This window comes from Somniosus microcephalus, chromosome 5 (genome assembly GCF_052327205.1).
Source record: "Somniosus microcephalus isolate GS21.2 chromosome 5, FLI_Smic_1.0, whole genome shotgun sequence".
Taxonomy (NCBI): domain Eukaryota; kingdom Metazoa; phylum Chordata; class Chondrichthyes; order Squaliformes; family Somniosidae; genus Somniosus; species Somniosus microcephalus.
Window position 1 is genome coordinate 78,012,068 of NC_140991.1, and position 19,355 is coordinate 78,031,422.

The 19,355-nt window shown below is 45.7% G+C and overlaps 1 protein-coding gene across 1 annotated transcript in view; it reads right to left on the reverse strand.

The window, feature by feature from the left end:
• LOC147117131 (transmembrane protein 236-like) overlaps positions 1 to 19,141 on the reverse strand; it is a 62,990-nt gene extending 43,849 nt beyond the window's left edge. Inside the window, exons 1-2 of the mRNA XM_085987855.1 lie at positions 18,841 to 19,141; positions 17,254 to 17,326 (exon numbers count right to left, since the gene is read on the reverse strand). Of these exons, the coding sequence (XP_085843981.1) occupies positions 17,254 to 17,326; positions 18,841 to 19,094 (327 nt within the window). The 5' untranslated portion in view covers positions 19,095 to 19,141. The remainder of the gene's footprint in view (positions 1 to 17,253; positions 17,327 to 18,840) is intronic.
• Positions 19,142 to 19,355: the final 214 nt, after the last annotated feature.

Sequence of the window (19,355 nt, forward strand, 5' to 3'; positions counted from 1 at the left end):
CGGGCAGCCATGTTCTCGCATACTGCTGCCGCTGGTTGATGGGCCGCTGCAGGATGATCGTTTTCGCTCTCCTCCTCCTCCTCCTCTTCATCTGAGGAGGATATGTGAGGAGCCACTTGGTCCTCAGGAATCTGCAAGCCACGACGCTGTGTCATGTTGTGAAGTGCACAGCAAACCACGACGATTCTGGAGACCCTGGCTGCTGAGTACTGCAGGGCTCCACCTGATCTATCCAGGCATCTGAAGCGCATCTTCAGCAAACTGATGGTTTGCTCTGGTGGACATGTGGCTGGAGTTGTAGCTCTCCTCAGCTTTGTTGGATGGTCTTTTCAACGGCATCATTAGCCACGTCTTCAGGGGATAGCCCTTGTCTCCATGTAGCCATCCGTTAAGTTGGTCTGGCGGACTGAATAGCGGAGGCACACTAGACTGGCGCAGTATGAAAGAGTCATGGCAACTGCCAGGGTACTTGGCACAAACATACAAAATTTCCTTCTTGTGGTCACACACCAGATGAACGTTAAGGGAGTGGAAGCCCTTGCGATTGACAAAAATACCTGGATTGCGATGGGGTGCCTTAAGGGCCACATGTGTGCAGTCAACGATGCCCTGCACCCTTGGAAAGCCTACCAGATGAGCTAATCCAACTACACGCGCCGTGACACTTGCTCGATCCTTGGTGAAATGGATGTGATTGTGCGCGAGGGCAAAGAGGGCATCGGTTACCTGTGTGATGCAGGTGTGTGCGGCCACCTGGGAGATGTCGCTGATGTCTGCTGCTAATCCCTGGAATGAGCCTGAGGCAAAAAGGTTGAGTGCAGTGGTGACTTTGACGGCCACTGGTAAGGGTTGTCCACCTGGTCCTGCAGGTCTTGTTGCAGCATTGCGCAGATGTCACCCACTGCCTCTCGTGAAAGTCGGAGCCGCCTTTGGCACTGCTGCTCAGACATGTTGAGATAGCTGACCCTGTGTCTGAAGACCCTGTTTGGGGGGTATCTCCTGCGCCGACGGGCTTCCAAGCACTGGCCCCTTCTGGCCTGTGCATCTTTAGGTGGGTGAGCAGCAGCCTGGCGCTCCTGCTGTTGCTGCTGCTGTTGGGGCTGCTGCTCATGTTGCTGCTGCTGTTGGGGCTGCTGTTATTGTTGCTGCTGTTGTTCGGCCTCATCTAATATCCAGAAGGGAAGGAAGTAAATGGCTCCCATGCTTCTGGTAGATGCCTCAGTTGAGGAAGCGCTAATGAAGGTGGCGAGAGAGGTTTCCCAGGAGGTCACACTGGAGATGGGTATGGTTATGCCTTCTAAAAGTTCCCCCAGACCTGAGACTACAAAGTCCTGCCACCTGCAAATGATGGCTGATCAAATCTCCTCTTTAATGGTTGACCTGCAGCTGATAGTCAGCAATCCAATTGTGCTCCCGCCAGGTTTCACTGTCGTGTTTCCCACCAGGCGTGTTTCATGTGGGAAAAGGGTTAAAATCATAATGGCCATTCAAAATGGCATTATAGAGGCAATTTAGAGCTTGTTAAGGGCCTTAACGGCCTATCCCGCCTGTTGGAGGCGGGACGGAGTCGGGACCATTAGACACGAATTTTTGAAAATTGCGTGGAGGCGGGATGGAGTCGGGGTCGGGCCCGCCCGCCAGATTTTGCAATTTTAACCACCCGCACGCCTCCAATCCCGCCTCCACAGCCCAATGAAAATCCTTCCCGAAGCATTTGTTTAATTTCTCTGCCATTTCTTTATTCCCCATTATAATTTCTCCTGTCTCAGCATGTAAGGGACCCACATTTACTTTCGCTAATCTTATCCTTTTTACATACCTATAGAAGCTTTTACAATCTGTTTTTATGTCTCTTGCTAGTTTACTCACATATTCTATTGTCCCTTTCTTTATAAATTTCTTGGTCCTCCTTTGCTGAATTCCAACATCCTCCCAATCTTCAGGCTTACTACACTTTTTGGTAGCATTCTAAGCCTCATCCTTTGATCTAATACTATCTTTAACTTTTCTTCTTAGCCATGGTTGGACCAGTTTTCCTGTGGGGTTTTTGTGCCTTAAAGGAATGTATATTTGTTGTAAATTATGTATTAATTCTTTAATAAAAACAGAAAATGCTGGAGAAACTCAGCAGGTCAGGCAGCATCTGTGAAGAGAGAAACAGAGTTAACATTTCCAGTCGATGACCTTTCATCAGAACTGGAAAAAAGCAGGAAATGGAACAGATTTTAAAGCAAGTGAAGAAGAGGCTGGGAAAGGGGGAGGGGATGAAAGAACAAAATGGAAGGTCTGTGATAGGATGGAAGGCAGGAGAGATTAAGAGACATTAAGAGATATTCAAGGCAAAAGGAGATGGTAATGGAACAGGTTAAGAAACAAAGGATGGCTCTAGATGAAGTGTAAATTGTGCTGGCAGAATGAAAGACAGCTGCCATGTGGGAGAGAAAAAAAGACACAGACAAAAAGTGTGGATAAAACATATACACATGAGATAGGGGCCGAGGTTATGATCTGAAATTGTTGAACTCCATGTTGAGTCCGGAAGGCAGCAAAGTGCTTAATCGAAAGATGTGGTGCTGTTCCTCGAGCTTACGCTGAGCTTCCGTGGAACATTGCAAAAGGCCGAGGACGGTGAGGTCTGAGTGGGAGTGGAGCGGTGAATTAAAGTGACAGGCGACTGGAAGCTCGGGGTCCCCCTTACGGACTGAACGGAGGTGTTCCGCAAAGTGGTCACCCAATCTGCATTTGGTCTCCCCAATATAGAGGAGACCACATCGTGAGTAGCGAATACAGTATACTAAATTGCGAGAACTACAAGTAAATCGCTGTTTCACCTGGAAGGGGTGTCTGGGGCCCTGGACAGTGGGAAGTGGGGAGGTATAAGGGCATGTGTTGCATCTCCTGCATTTGCACGGGAAGGTGCCGGGCGAAGGGGAACGGGTGCTGGGGGTGATAGAGGAGTGGACTAAGGTGTCTCGGAGGGAGCGGTCCCTACGGAATGCTGAAAGGGGAGGCGAGGGGAAGATGTGTTTGATGGTGGGATCACGCTGGAGGTGGCGGAAATGGCAGAGGGTGATCCATTGAATGTGGCGACTGGTGGGATGAAAGGTGAGGACAAGGGGAACTCTGTCGTGGTTCCGGGAGGGAGGGGCAGGGGTGAGGGCAGAAGTGCGGGAGATAGAACGGACACGGTCAAGGGCCGTGTCAACCACGGTAGAGGGGAATCCTCGGTTGAGGAAAAAGGAAGACATGTCAGAAGCACTGGTATGGAAGGTGGCACCGTCAGAGCAGATGCGGCGGAGACAGAGAAACTGGGAGAATGGAATAGAGTCCTTACAGGAGGAAGTGTAGTCCAGGTAGCTGTGGGAGTCAGTGGGCTTGTAGTGAATGTTTGTCAATAACCTATCCTCAGAGATGGAGATGGAGAAGTCGAGGAAGGGAAGGGAAGAGTCGGAGATGGACCATGTGAAGGTGAGGGAAGGGTGGAAATTGGAAGCAAAGTGAATGAAATTATCTAGTTCAGGGCGAGAGCAGGAAACGGCACTGATACAGTCATCAATGTACCGGAAAAAGAGGTGAGGGAGGGGACCTGAGTAGGACTGGAACAAAGAGTGTTCCACATATCCCACGAAAAGGCAGGCATAGCTAGGATGTATGCGGATTCCCATAGCAACACCTTTGATTTGGAGGAAATGAGTGGAGTCAAAGGAGAAGTTGTTCAATGTGAGAACAAGTTCAGCCAGGCGAAGGAGGGTGGTGGTAGATGGGGACTGGTTGGGCCTCTGTTCAAGGAAGAAGTGGAGTGCCCTCAGGCCATCCTGGTGGGGGATGGAGGTGTAGAGGGATTGTATGTTCATAGTGAAAAGGAGGTGGTTAGGGACAGGAAACTGGAAACTGTTCAAGTGGCGGAGGGCGTCGGAAGAGTCGCGGATGTAGGTGGGAAGAGACTGGGCAAGGGGAGAAAAAATAGAGTTGAGGTAGGAAGAGATAAGTTCCATGGGGCAAGAACAGGCTGAAACAATGGGTCTACCAGGGCAGTCCTGTTTGCGGATCTTGGGAAGGAGGTAGAAGCGAGCTATGCAGGGTTGGGGAACAATGAGGTTGGCGGCTGTGGGGGGAAGATCTCCAGAGGCGATGAGGTCAGTGACAGTCTTGGAAACAATGGCTTGATGTTCGGTGGTGGGGTCATGGTCCAGGTGGAGGTAGGAGGAGGTGTCGGAGAGTTGGCGTTCAGCTTCCGCTAGGTAGAGGTCGGTTCACTAAACAACAACAGCACCACTCTTGTCAATGGGTTTAATGACAATGTCGGGGTTGGATCTGAGAGAATGGAGTTCTGCAAATTCAGAGGGAGGTAGGTTGGAGTGAGTGAGGGGAGCAGAGAAATGGAGACGGCCGATGTCACGCCGGCAGTTTGCATGAAAAGATCTGGAGAGGGTAAGAGGCCAGAGGGAGGGGTCCAGGTGGAACGAGAATTCTGAAAGCGGGAGAAAGGGTCAGCCGTGCAGGGGGAAGACTTCTGGCCAAAGAAGTGGGCACGGAGACAAAGACGGAGGAAAAAGAGCTCAGCATCGTGCCAAGCTCAAAATTCATTGAAGTGGGGACGTAAGGGGATGAAGCTCAGGCCTTTGCTGAGGACTGATCATTCGGGGTCAGAGAGAGGAAGGTCAGAGGGGATAGTGAAAACACGGCAGGGGGTGAGATTGGGAGAAGGGATGAGGTCAGAGGAAAGTGAAGGGGAAGAAGGTTCCGGAGGGGCATTGGTGTTCAAGAGTTGATGGAGCTTGTGATCCTTGACATCAGGAAGAAAAAAAGTTTTTTGTTGAAACGTCGGATGAGTGGAAGGATGAAATGGAACTGTGGACCCAGGCAGCTTTGAGATAGAGTGCGTCGGTGCTGCTGAAGAGAGAGGTCGAGAGCGTTCATGTGGCGGCGCATGGCGTTCAGCGTGGATCTCAAGATGCAGCGCGAGCAGTAGTTCGAGGAACGCTGTATATCTTGGAGATATTTGTAATCCTGGGTGGATCCAAAATACGAAGGGTGGAAGTTTAGTTGGAATCCACGTAGAATAAGTCGGAACCAGAGACAGTTGCTGAGGAAAGAGATGTGGCTGTAAAACTGAGTCTTGACAGATACCTGATTAAACATGAGAAGGGAAACTGAAAGCAATGAAGATGAACAAGGTTGAAGAGACAAATGGAAATCCCGTCAGAGAGAAGAGCAGAACTTCTTCAAGGTGGGCATTCCTAGAAGAGAGGTGGCAGTGAACCAAGCACTAATATAATAACAAAATACTGCGGATGCTGGAAATCTGAAATAACAACAGAAAACGCTGGAAAAACGCAGCAGGCCGGGCAGCATCCATCAAGAGAGAAACAGAGTTAATGTTTCAGGTCTGGGACCCTTCATCAGAACTGGAAAAAGCTGGATATGTAACAGGTGCAGAGACAGGAGGGGGGGAAGGAATTGAAGGAATATACTGTGCTTTTGTAAGAGGCAGGAAAGATAATATGTTGCAAATGGGAATGGCAAAATCATACAGCATTTCTGTAAGGACTCTAATCCATTATTCCAGTTTCTCCGTCTCCACCGCGTCTGTTCTGACGATTCCAGCTTCCATACATAGAAACAAAGAAACATAGAAGATAGGAGCAGGAGTAGGCCATTCGGCCCCTCGAGCCTGTTCCGCCATTTAATGAGATCATGGCTGATCATCCAAATTCAGTACCCTGTCCCTGCTTTCTCCCCATATCCCTTTAGCCATAAGAATTATATCTAACTCCTTCTTGAATATATTTAATGAATTGGCCTCAACTGCCTTCTGTGGTAGAGAATCACACAGGTTCACCACTCTCTGGGTGAAGAAATTACTCCTCATCTCAGTCCTAAATGGCTTACCTCTTATCCTTAGACTGTGACCCCTGGTTCTGGACCCCCCCGCAATGGGAACATACTTCCTGCATCTAGTCTGTCTAGCCCTGTTAGAATTTTATACGTTTCAATGAGATCCCCTCTCATTCTTCTAAACTCGAGCGAATATAAGCCTAATCGACCCAATCTCTTTTAATACGTCATTCCTGTCATCCCAGGTATCAGTCTGGTGAATTCTCGCTGCACTCTCTCCATGGCAAGAACATCCTTCCTCAGATAAGGTGACCAAAACTACACACAATACTCAAGGTGTGGTCTCACCAAGGCCCTGTACAACTGCAGCAAGACATCCTTGCTCCTGTACTCGAATCTTCTCGCTATGAAGGCCAAGATACCATTTGTCTTCTTAACCGCCTGCTGCACCTGCATGCTTACCTTCAGCGACTGGTGCACAAGGACACCCAGGTCTCGTTGCACTTCCCCTTTTCCCAATCTATTGCCATTCAGATAATAATCTGTCTTCCTGTTTTTGCCACCGAAGTGGATAACCTCGCATTTATCCACATTATACTGCATCTGCCATGCATCTGCCCAATCACCCAACCTGTCCAAATCATACTGGAGTTTCTCTACATCCTCCTCACAGCACACACACCCACCCAGCTTTGTGTCATCTGCAAACTTGGAGATATTACATCTAGTTCCCTCGTCTAGATCATTTATATATATTGTGAATAGCTGGAATCCTAGCATCGATCCCTGCGGTACCCCACTAGTCACTGCCTGCCACTCGGAAAAGGACCCATTTATTCCAACTCTTTGCTTCCTGTGTGCCAACCAGTTCTCTATCCAAGAAAGTACCTTACCCCCAATCCTGTGTGCTTTAACTTTGCACGCTAATCTCTTACGCGGGACCTTATCGAAAGCCTTCTGAAAGTCCTAATACACTACTTCCACTGGTTCTCCCTTATCTATTCTACCAGTTACATCCTCAAAAAATTCCAGTAGATTAGTCAAGCATGATTTACCTTTTGTACATCCATGTTGACTTTGTCCGATCCTGTCACTGTTTTCCAAGTGCTCTGTTATTACATCTTTTATAATGGACTCTAGCATTTTCCCCACTACTGATGTCACACTTACCGGTCTATAATTCCCTGTTTTCTCTCTACCACCTTTTTTAAATAGTGGGGTTACATTAGCTACCCTCCAATCCATGGGAACTGTTCCAGAGTCTATAGAATTTTGGAAGATGATCAGCAATGCATCTACTATTTCTAGGGCCACTTCCTTAAGTACCCTAGGGTGTAGATTATCAGGCCCTGGGGATTTATTGGCCTTCAATCCCGTCAATTTCCCTAACACCATTTACCTACAAATACTGATTTCATTCAATTCCTCCCTCTCATTAGACCCTATGTTCCCCGACATCTCTGGGAGGTTATTTGTGTCCTCCTTTGTGAAGACAGAACCAAAGTATGTATTTAATTGGTCTGCCATTTCTTTGTTCCCCATTATAAATTCCCCTGATTCTGACTGCAAGGGACCTATGCTTGACTTCACCAATCTTTTTCTCTTCACATATCTATAGAAGCTTTTACAGTCAGTTTTTATGTTCCCTGAAAGCTTACTCTCATAATCTATTTTCCCCCTCTTAATTAATCCCTTTGTCCACCTTTGCTGAATCCTAAACTGCTCCCAATCCTCAGGTTTGCTGCTTTTTCTGGCCAAATTATATGTCCTCTCCTTGGATCTTATGCTATCCCTAATTTCCCTTGTTAGCCACGGTTGAGTCACCTTTTTGTTTTATTTTTATGCCAAACAGGGATGAACAAATTCTGTAGTTCATGCGATCTTTAAATGTTTGCCATTGTCAACCCTTTAAGTAACATTCCCCAATCCATCCTAGCCAACTTGTGCCTTATACCATTGTAGTTTCCTTTATTTAATTCAGGACCCTAGCCTCTGGGTCAACTACTTCACACTCCATTTTAATGAAGAATTCCATCATATTATGATCACTCCTCCCCAAGGGGCCTCGCACAACAAGATTGCTAATTAATCCTTTCCTGTTACATAATACCCAGTTTAAGATGGCCTGATCTGTAGTTGGTTCCTCGACATATTGGTCCAGGAAACCATCCCGTATACACTCTAGGAATTCCTCCTCCACAGTATTGCTACTAATTTGGTTAGCCCAATCTATATGTAGATTAAAGTCACCCATGATAACTGCTATGCACTTATTGCACGCGTCTCTAATTTCCCATTTAATGTCATCCCCAATCTCGGCATTACTGTTTGGGGGTCTGTATACAACTCCTACTAACGTTTTCTGCCCCATGGTATTTCTCAGCTCTGCCCATACAGATTCCACATCATCAGGGCTAATATCCTTCCTTACTATTGTGTTCATCTCCTCTTTAACCAGCAATGCTACCCCAACCCCACCTCCTTTTCCTTTTTTCCTGTCCTTCCTGAATATTGAATACCCCTGGACGTTGAATTCCCAGACTTGGTCATCCTGGAGCCATGTCTCCGTAATCCCAATTATATCATATCCGTTTACATCTATTTGCGCAGCTAATTCATCTACCTTATTAAGAATGCTCCTCGCATTAAGACACAAAGCATTCAGGCTTGATTTTTTAGCACTCTTAGTCCTTTTAGAATTATTATTTACTGTGGCCCTGTTTGATTTACACCCTTGATTTCTCTGCCTTCCACTTTTCCTTTTCTCCTTCCTGTCTTTTGTTTCTATCCTTGCTTCCCTTTTCTCTGTCACCCTGCACAGGTTCCCAACCCCCTGCCATTTTAGTTTAAACCATCCCCAACAGCACCAGCAAACACTCCCCCTAGGACATCGGTTCCAGTCCCACCCAGGTGCAAACCGTCCAGTTTGTACTGGTCCCACCTCCCCCAGAACCGGTTCCAATGTCCCAGGAATTTGAATCCCTCCCCCTTGCACCATTCCTCTAGCCACGTATTCATCTGAAATATCCTTCTATTTCTACTCTATCTATTCCCCTTACAATAGAATCCCCAATCACTATAGCTTTCCTGCTTTTTTTCCTCCCGTCCTGTGCAGCAGGACCACCCATGGGGTATAAAAGTCCCCAGAGACCAGGTAAGGCGTACCAGTCTCCAGTCTGGAAGGAGAGAGGTAAAAAGTAATCTAAGTGTGACGTCACCAGAAAGCGGGTAAGTGATTGGTTGGTGAGTATTTCTCCCTTTTAAGCTTAAATCTCTTTGGCTTATAGTTCTAAGGTGTGATATTCACCATCTAGAATCGGGGCAGAGGATATTTAAGAATAATATTAATAAATTTAATTAATTACATAGAATCGGAGATCAGGTGATGTGTTGCTGCTGCAATATGTGGGAGCTGGTGAACACCATTGATGCTCACGGTGATCACATTTGCAGTAAGTGTTGGCTGCTCGAGGAACTCCGGCTCCGTGTTGAAGAGCTGGAGTCCGAGCTTCAAACACTGAGACACATCAGGGAGGGGGAGAGTTACCTGGACTCTGTGTATCAGGAGGTAGTCACACCAATCAGATTAATTAATTCAGATGTAGTCCGTGGCCAGGGTCAGGATGGTGTGGCAGGTACGGGGATCCAGGAGGTAGTGTTGGAGGAGCCGCAGCCCTTGCACTTGTCCAACAGGTTCGAGGCTCTTACTCCCTGTGGGGACAGGAGCAGGGACTGCAGGGAGGATGAGCAACCTGGCCACAGCACCGTGGAGCAGGGGGCCATTCAAGTGGGGGGAGTTGAAAGAAATGTTGTAGTGGTAGGGGATAGTATCGTTAGGGGGATAGATAGAGTTCTTTGCAGCCGAGAGCGAGAGTCCCGAAGGCTGTGTTGCCTGCCCGGTGCCAGGGTTAAGGACATCTCCTCTGGACTGGAGAGAAACTTGGAGTGGGAGGGGGAGGATCCAGTTGTCATGGTCCATGTTGGTACCAACGACATAGATAGGACAAGGAAGGAGGTTCTGCTGAGGGAGTTTGAGCAGCTAGGGGCCAAATTAAAAAGCAGAACCACAAGGGTAATAATCTCTGGATTATTACCTGAGCCACGAGCGAATTTGGCTAGGACAAATAAAATTAGAAAGTTAAATGCATGGCTCAAAGACTGGTGTGGGAGAAATGGGTTTTGCTTCCTGGGACACTGGCACCAGTACTGGGGCAGGAGGGAGCTGTTCCGTTGGGACGGGCTTCACTTGGCCAGTGCTGGGACTGGAGTCCTGGCGGATCATATAACTAGGGCCGTAGAGAGGGCTTTAAACTAACTAGTGTGGGGGAGGTTCCTAGAGAGCAAATAATAAAAGTGACAACAGAGAAGGTCATAGACTTAGGTAGCAGTGGGGAAATTAAAAACCAGAGCGTGTCAGGAAGGGGCAGAAGGTATGGAGTAAAAGGTAAAGCAATAAAAAGGGCAAAAGCAGGAACTAAGTGTCACAAAACATCTTTGAAAGTTCTCTATCTGAATGCACGTAGCATTCGTAACAAAATAGACGAGTTAATGGCACAAATAACTACATATGGGTATGATCTTGTGGCCATTACAGAAACATGGCTGCAGGGTGACAATGCCTGGGAATTAAACATACCAGGTTATTTAACGATCAGGAAGGACAGGCAGGAAGGAAGGGGAGGTGGGGTGGCTATGTTAAAAAAAGGAAGGAATCACTGTAATACAGAGAAATGATATTGGGTCAAAAGATCAGGATAATGAAACAGTTTGGGTGGAGGTAAGGAATAATAAGGGGAAAAAAACACTAGTGGGCGTAGTCTATAGGCCTCCGAACAGTGGCAACTCTGTTGGATGGAGTATCAATCAGGAAATAGTTGAGGCTTGTAATAAGGGAACATCTATAATTATGGGGGATTTTAACTATCATATTAATTGGACAAATCAAATTGGGCAGGGCAGCCTTGAGGATGAGTTCATTGAGTGTATTAGGGATGGGTTTCTTGAGCAGTATGTAACTGAACCGACCAGGGGGCAAGCAACCTTAGATCTGGTCCTGTGTAACGAGACGGGATTAATTAAAAATGTCCTAGTAAAGGATCCCCTTGGAATGAGTGACCATAACATGGTTGAATTCCATATTCAATTAGAGGGTGAGAAGGTTGGATCTCAAACAAGCCTGCTAAGCTTGAATAAAGGAGACTATGAAGGTATGAGAGCGGAATTGCGTAGAGTGGATTGGGAAAATAGATTAAAGGGTAAGACGATACATGATCAGCGGTGTACATTTAAGGAGTTATTTTACAACTTCCAAAAAATATATATTCCACTGAGAAGAAAAGGGTGTAAAAGAAAAGACAGCCATCCGTGGCTAAGTAAAGAAATTAAGGATAGTATTCGACTAAAAACAAGGGCATATAAGGTAGCCAAATCTAGTGGGAGGATAGAGGATTGGGAAAACTTTAAAAGACAGCAAAAAATAACAAAAAGATTGATTAAGAAAGGGAAGATAGATTATGAAAGTAAATTAGCAAAAAATATAAAAACAGATAGTAAGAGTTTTTATAGTTATATAAAAAGAAAAAGGGTGGCTAAAGTAAATGTTGGTCCCTTAGAGGATGAGACTGGGAAATTAATGGTGGGAAATATGGAGATGGCAAAAACACTGAATGAATATTTTACATCAGTCTTTACAGTAGAAGACACTAAGAATATCCCAACACTGGACAAACAGGGGGCTGAAGGGGGGGAGGAGCTAAACACGATCAAAATCACTAAGGAAGTGGTACTCGGTAAAATAATGGGACTCAAGGTGGATAAATCACCTGGACCTGATGGCTTACATCCTGGGGTCTTGAGGGAAGTGGCGGTAGGGATTGTGGATGCATTGGTAATAATTTTCCAAAACTCCCTGGACTCGGCAAAGGTCCCGGCAGACTGGAAAACTGCTAATGTAACACCCTTATTTAAAAAGGGCAGTAGACAGAAGGCTGGAAACTATAGACCGGTTAGCCTAACATCTGTGGTAGGTAAAATTTTGGAGTCCATTATTAAGGAGACAGTAACAGGACATTTGGATAATCATAATTTAATAGGACAAAGTCAGTATAGTTTTATGAAGGGGAAGTCATGTTTGACAAATTTGCTGGAGTTCTTTGAGGAAGTAACGTATAGGGTGGATAAAGGGGAACCAGTGGATGTAGTGTATTTAGACTTCCAAAAGGCATTTGACAAGGTGCCACACAAAAGATTATTGCTTAAGATAAAAAATCACGGGATTGGGGGCAATATTCTGGCATGGATAGAGGATTGGCTATCTAACAGAAGGCAGAGAGTTGGGATAAATGGTTCATTCTCAGACTGGCAATCAGTAACTAGTGGTGTTCCGCAGGGGTCAGTGCTGGGTCCCCAACTCTTTACAATCTATATTAACGATTTGGAGGAGGGGGCTGAGTGTAACATATCAAAGTTTGCAGATGATACTAAGATGGGAGTGAAAGTAGTGAGTGAGGAGGACATAAAAAACCTGCAAGGGGCCATCGACAGGCTAAGTAAGTGGGCAGAGATTTGGCAGATGGAATACAATACTGGAAAGTGTGAGGTTATGCACTTTGGCAGGAAAAATCGTAGAGCAAGCTATTATCTTAATGGCAAGAAACTGGAAAGTACTGAAGTACAAAGGGATCTGGGGGTCCTGGTGCACGAAACTCAAAAGGTTAGTATGCAGGTGCAGCAAGTGATTAAGAAGGCCAATGGAATGTTGGCTTTCATTGCTAGGGGGATAGAATATAAAAATAGGGAGGTATTGCTTCAGTTGTACAAGGTATTGGTGAGACCGCACCTGGAATACTGCGTACAGTTTTGGTGTCCATACTTAAGAAAGGACATACTTGCTCTCGAGTCAGTACAAAGAAGGTTCACTCGGTTAATCCCAGGGATGAGGGGATGGACATATGAGGAGAGGCTGAGTAGGTTGGGACTCTACTCATTGGAGTTCAGAAGAATGAGAGGCGATCTTATTGAAACATATAAGATTGTGAAGGGTCGGATCGGGTGGATGCGGGGTAGATGTTCCCGATGATGGGTGAAACTAGAACTAGGGGGCATAGTCTTAGAATAAGGGGCTGCTCTTTCAAAACTGAGATGAGGAGGAACTACTTCACTCAGAGGGTGGTAGATCCATGGAATATGCTGCCCCAAAAAGCTGTAGAAGCTACATCATTACATAAATTTAAAACAGAAATAGACAGTTTCCTAGAAGTAAAGGGAATTAAGGGTTACGGGGAGCGGGCAGGAATTTGGACATGAGTCTAGGTTCGGATTGGTCATGGCCCTGTGGGTAGCGGAGCGGGCCCAGGGGCCATGTAGCCTGATCCTGCTCCTATTTCGTGTGTCTAATTCTGTTAGATTCAGGAGATGGTTCAGTGATAGTGGATTGGCGGTTAGGATCAGATCAGCCACACTACAATTAAATGATATACTCATGGGCCCTTGTTTACCAGCACTCCCCGCTACACAACAGAGACCCTAGAAACCATAAACCACAAAAATTAAGTTTGGAAAAATACCAGTGCTTCTGACATGTCTTCCTTTTTCCTCAACCAAGGATTCCCCTCTACTGTGGTTGACACAGCCCTTGACTGTGTCCGTTCCATTTCCCGCACTTCTGCTCTCACCCCTTCCCCTCCCTCCCAGAACCATGATAGGGTTCCTCTTGTCCTCACCTTTCACCCCACCAGCCTCCACATTCAACGGATCATCGTCCGCCATTTCCGCCATCTCCAACGTGATCCCACCACCAAACGCGTCTTCCCCTCACCTCCCCTTTCAGCATTCCGAAGGGACCACTCCCTCCGCGACACGCTAGTCCACTCCTCAATCACCGCTAACAGCGCTTCCCCTTCATCTGGCACCTTCCTGTGCAAGCACAGGAGATATACTTCTAAGTCAGGATGGTGTGTGACTTGGAGGGGATCTTGGAGGTGGTGGTGTTCCCATGCGCCTGCTGCCCTTGTCCTTCTAGGTGGACGAGGTCACGGTTTGGGAAGTGCTGCCGAAGAAGCCTTGGCAAGTTGCTGCAGTGCATCTTGTAGATGGTACACACTGCAGCCACGGTACGCTGGTGGTGGAGGGAGTGAATGTTTAAGGTGGTGGATGGGGTGCCAATCAAGTGGGCTGCTTTGTCCTGGATGGTGTCAAGCTTCTTGAGTGTTGTTGGAGCTGCACTCATCCAGGCAAGTGGAGAGTATTCCATTACACTCCTTACTTGTGCCTTGTAGATGGTGGAAAGGCTTTGGGGAGTCAGGAGGTGAGATACTCGCCACAGAATACCTAGCCTCTGACCTGCTCTTCTAGCCACAGTATTTATGTGGCTGGTCCAGTTAGGTTTCTGGTTAATGGTGACCCCCCAGGATGTTGATAGTGAGGGATTCGGTGATGGTAATGCCATTGAATGTCAAGGGGCAGTGGTTAGAGTCTCGTTTGTTGGAGATAATTATTGCCTGGCACTTTTGGCGCGAATGTTACCTGCCACTTATCAGCCCAAGCCTGAACGTTGTCCAGGTCTTGTTGCATGTGGGCATGGACTGCTTCATTATCTGTCGAGTTGCGAATGGCGCGGAACACTGTGCAGTCATCAGCGAACATCCCCATTTCTGACCTTATGACGGAGGGAAGGTTATTGATGAAGCAGCTGAAGATGGGTAGGCCTAGGACTTTGCCCTGAGGAACTCCTGCAGCGATGTCCTGGGGCTGTGATGATTGACATTCAACCACCACAACCATCGTCCTTTGTGGTGGGTATGACTCCAGCCAGTGGAGCGTTTTTCCCCTGATTCCCATTGACTTCAGTTTTACTAGGGCTCCTTGATGCCACACTCGGTCAAATGCTGCCTTGCTGTCAAGGGCAGTCACTCTCACCTCACCTCTGGAATTCAGCTCCTTTGTCCATGTTTGGACCAAGGCTGTAATGAGGTCGGGAGCGGAGTGGTCTTGGCGGAACCCAAACTGGGCATCAGTGAGCAGGTTATTGGTGTTCTCAGTGTGCTTGATAGCACTGTCGATGACACCTTCCATCACTTTGCTGATGATTGAGAGTAGACTAATGGGGCTGTAATTGGCCGGGTTGAATTTGTCCTGCTTTTTGTGGACAGGACATACCTGGGCAGTTTTCCACATTGACGGATAGATGCCAGTGTTGTAGCTGTACTGGAACAGCTTGACTAGAGGCACAGCTAGTTCTGGAGCACAAGTCTTCAGCGCAATAGCCGGGATGTTGTCAGGGCCCATAGCCTTTGCTGTATCCAGTGCACTCAGCCGTTTCTTGCTATCGGTGGGACAGGACTTACCCAGGGATGGTGATGAAGTGAATCGAATTGGCTGAAGAATGGCTTCTGTGATGGTGGGGATCTCGGGAGGAGGCCGATATTGGTCATCCACTCGGCACTTCTGGCTGAAGTTGGTTGCAAACGCGTCAGCCTTGTCTTTTGCACTCACGTGCTGGGCTCCCCCATCATTGAGGATGGGGATATTCTTGGAGCCTCCTCCTCCAATTAGTTGTTTAATGGTCCACCACAATTCATGACTGGATGTGGCAGGACTGCAGAGCTTTGATCTGATCCGTTGATTGTGAGATCGCTTAGCCTTGTCTATAGCATGCTGCTTCCGCTTTTTAGCATGCATGTAGTCCTGTGTTGCAGCTTCCCCAGGATGGCACCTCAATTTTAGGTATGCCTGGTGCTGCTCCTGGCATGCTCTTCTACACTCGTTGTTCAATCAGGGTTGCTCCCCTGGCTTGATGGTAATGGATATGCCTGGCCATGAGGTTACAGATTGTGGTGGTATACAATTCTGCTGCTGCTGATGGCCCACAGTGCCTCATGGATGCCCAGTTTTGAGCTGCTAGATCTGTTCTGAATCTATCCCATTTAGCATGGTGATAGTGCCACACAACACAATGGAGGGTGTTCTCAGTGTGAAGACGGGACTTCCTCTCCACAATGACTGTGCGGTGGTCACTGCTGCCAATGCTGTCATGGACAGATGCATCTGTGACAGGTAAATTGGTGAGGACGAGGTCAAATAGGTTTTTCCCTCTTGTTGGTTTACTCACCACTTGTCGCAGGCCCAGATTGGCAGTTATGTCCTTCAGGACTCGGCCAGCAGTGGTGCTACCGAGCAACTCTTGGTGATGGACATTGAAGTCCCCCACCCAGAGTACATTCTGTGCCCTTGCTACTCTCAGTGCTTCTTAACATGGAGGAGTACTGATTCATCAGCTGAGGGAGGGCGGTACGTGGTAATCAGCAGGAGGTTTCCTTGCCCATGCTTGACCTGAAGCCATGAGACTTCATGGGGTCCAGAGTCAATGCTGAGGACGCCCAGGGTCACTCCTTCCTGACTATATCCCACTGTGCCACCACCCCTGGTGGGTCTGTCCTGCCCGTGGGACAGGACATACCCAGGGATGGTGATGGAGGAGTTTGGGACATTGGCTGAAAGGTATGATTCTGTGAATATGGCTGTTGCTTGACTAGTCTGTGGGACAGCTCTCCCAATTTTGGCACAAGTCCCCAGATGTTGGTGAGGAGGACTTTGCAGGGTTGACTGGGCTGGGTGTGCCGTTGCCGTGTCCAGTACCGAGGTCGATGCCGGGTGGTCCATCCTGTTTCATTCTTATTATTTTGTTTCGTAGCGGTTAGTTACAACTGAGTGACTTGCTAGGCCATTTCAGAGGGCAGTTAAGAATCAACAACATTGCTGTGGGTCTGGAGTCACATATAGGCCAGACCAGGTAAGGACGGCAGATTTCCTTCCCTAAACGGCATTAGTGAACCAGATGGGTTTTTATGACAATCCAATAGTTTCATGGTTATCATTACTGATACTAGCTTTTTATTCTAGATTTATTTAATTAACTGAATTTAAACTCCCCAGCTGCCATGGCGGGATCATTAGTCCAGGCCTCTGGATTACTAGCCCAGTGACATTACCACTACGCTCCCATTCCCTTTGTGTTAAGCAGTCAATCATATGCCTCCTAGATAACTGTTGGCATGGCAAATTGAATTCACTGATGATTCAACAGGCAGTGTCCTTGAATAATAGCAAACATCACCTGAAGTAGTAGGTTAGCAGAGCAAGAGGACATCAATGTATTTTATAAGCTGCTTCCAGTGATGGTTTGTTTTTCAGTATTGCAGTAACTCAATCTGTAGCAAATCAATTAACTGCCACCCTGTAAACGTAATGTTATTTATAATATCTCCTCTCATGGTGATCGGACAACAATAATTCATTCAATGAACAAACGATCACTGGGTATTATATCACCAATGACAGCAAAACTTTATTTTGTAATGTTGCCTGAATTCTAAATAGAAGCACAATACAAATGACAAGCAATTAAGAGTCCATTACCTGTGAACCTGCAATTATAAACCCAAAGCAAGGTAGTGTTGTGAGAATCAGGTGCATGAGCAAGACTGGCTGCCTGAAACACAAATTAAAAAGACTCTGCTAACTATTAATATTGCCAGAATATTTCAAATAGTCCCATTTCTGTCAGAACTTTATTCAATGGCTACATTTTAATGATTTTTTTTACTGTATAGAAAAATTGAACTCAAATTTTAAAAAAATTGAACAAAAAAATCGCTCCCAACATAAATCACCTTTATATACAAAGCTTTTTAAATTAGTTAATTGGCCTGAAGCTAGATGGAAAGCCAGATGGAAGACAAATCAGTGTAGAAAAAAGTTATTAAATAATGTATATTTGATATAGGATCACCCACTGATCATAGGGGTGAACCATTATTAAAGAAAAATAAATGCTTATGAAAACATGGTTTTAACAAAAATTACTTGACTATAGTGCAATCAAGCAGCTCAGAGACATTGTAAACCATCAGCGTGGATTCTAATTTGATTCCAGCACAGTTAAAAATCGTGGACATTCTGGGGTTCCTCTCTCAATTTTGGTCAATCATAAAATGGGGGACCCCTGCCTTGCTTTTTCAGTTCTGAAGAGAGGTTTCTATCCAATACATTAACCTTCCTTTGCAGGTGCTGATTAACAGTTTTCTCTATTTTTACTGCAACATTCATTGAGCTGCTCAATTATTAGAGCTGAACAAGGAATAATGGGTATTACTGGCAAAATTGTAATCTTGCAGTCTTTACTTTTACTCTTTTTTTTAATAAAAAGAGAAAAAAGGAAGAATTTGCAATTACTTAATGATTTATCATATTGTTAGGATATGTCAAAGCACTTCACAGCTACCTACCTGTTATTTTAAATTGTATTCAGTGTTGTTCTGCAGGTAACACAGCAACTCACAGCAAATGTGATGACTGACCAGCTATGTTTGCTTTTTTATTAATTGAGAATAAGTCACAGAGCCAGAATTTAAAGCTAGGTCCCTGGTGGCTGACTTAAATGGTAAATGTGAGCATAATTAAAGCACAGAAAGCAATATTTGTCTTTCTAGTCAATGTCAGCACAAAGCATTCTCAGGCCAATTATTACATGGTGTTGGCATACATTAAAATTCACCATATCCCACCCAAAAAACAACCATAAATAATAACCCCAACTTCAGATGAACATCTTTAATCATGCAGTATTTCCATTTTTTACACCAGTTGAGACTTCTAATTTAGTGCCAAATTATTGGCAGCTTTACACTCTGGACTGGGAACTGAGCTGAGACCAGCTAACTTCATTTTACTTAGGACCCCTGCAGCCAGTAGAAAGAAAACTTTCATCCCAGCAGTCTGGATTTAAACCGATGAAGATTCTCAACCCAGTTGACTGCCAAATACCCGATATAAAAACATCTTTCCCTGAGAGGCAGATAATAAGTCACCTGTGACTTTGTCTTTCATGAGTTATTTGTTTAGCCTCAGTTATATGTTATTGTAACTGGAATGGATAAAGCAATAAGTATTGAATACTTCCTAAAACTGCATGCCATACATTTCGAATAATTCCAAAATACCTACCATTCTTTCACTTTAGACAGAATGCGCTTCTTGAACATCAGAAACTTCACTGGAACCCAAACGATCAAAGACACACATGCGGAATATGCAACTGAACAGGCCAATATGAGCTGATATGATTTAAGGTCTGCAGGCGAACTCTTTCCCATAACAATGGAAGCTAACCGCTCCGCAACAACAATCGTCGGAATAAATAGAGCAGCAAACTGCAGGATTTCAAACACCGCAAACTTGATTTTCTTTCCTAAAATCATTTTTTTTTTTAATGTGAACTCCGCTCAGCTGTAATGATTGCTCACAATTTGTGCCACTTCTTTGTGCTCTGCCTAAGGTTACTCTGTCTAAGACTATTGCAATGATGGGGCAATAAAAATCTATATTTAGCCTTCTGTGCTATAAATGTTATTAAGTAACTGAAATTGGCAGCTATTCTTTGAAATTTTCAAATATAGAAACATTTAAGATCCTTGAAATATGGATCATCTAAATATTTGGTCTAAAGATTAGGGGCTAAA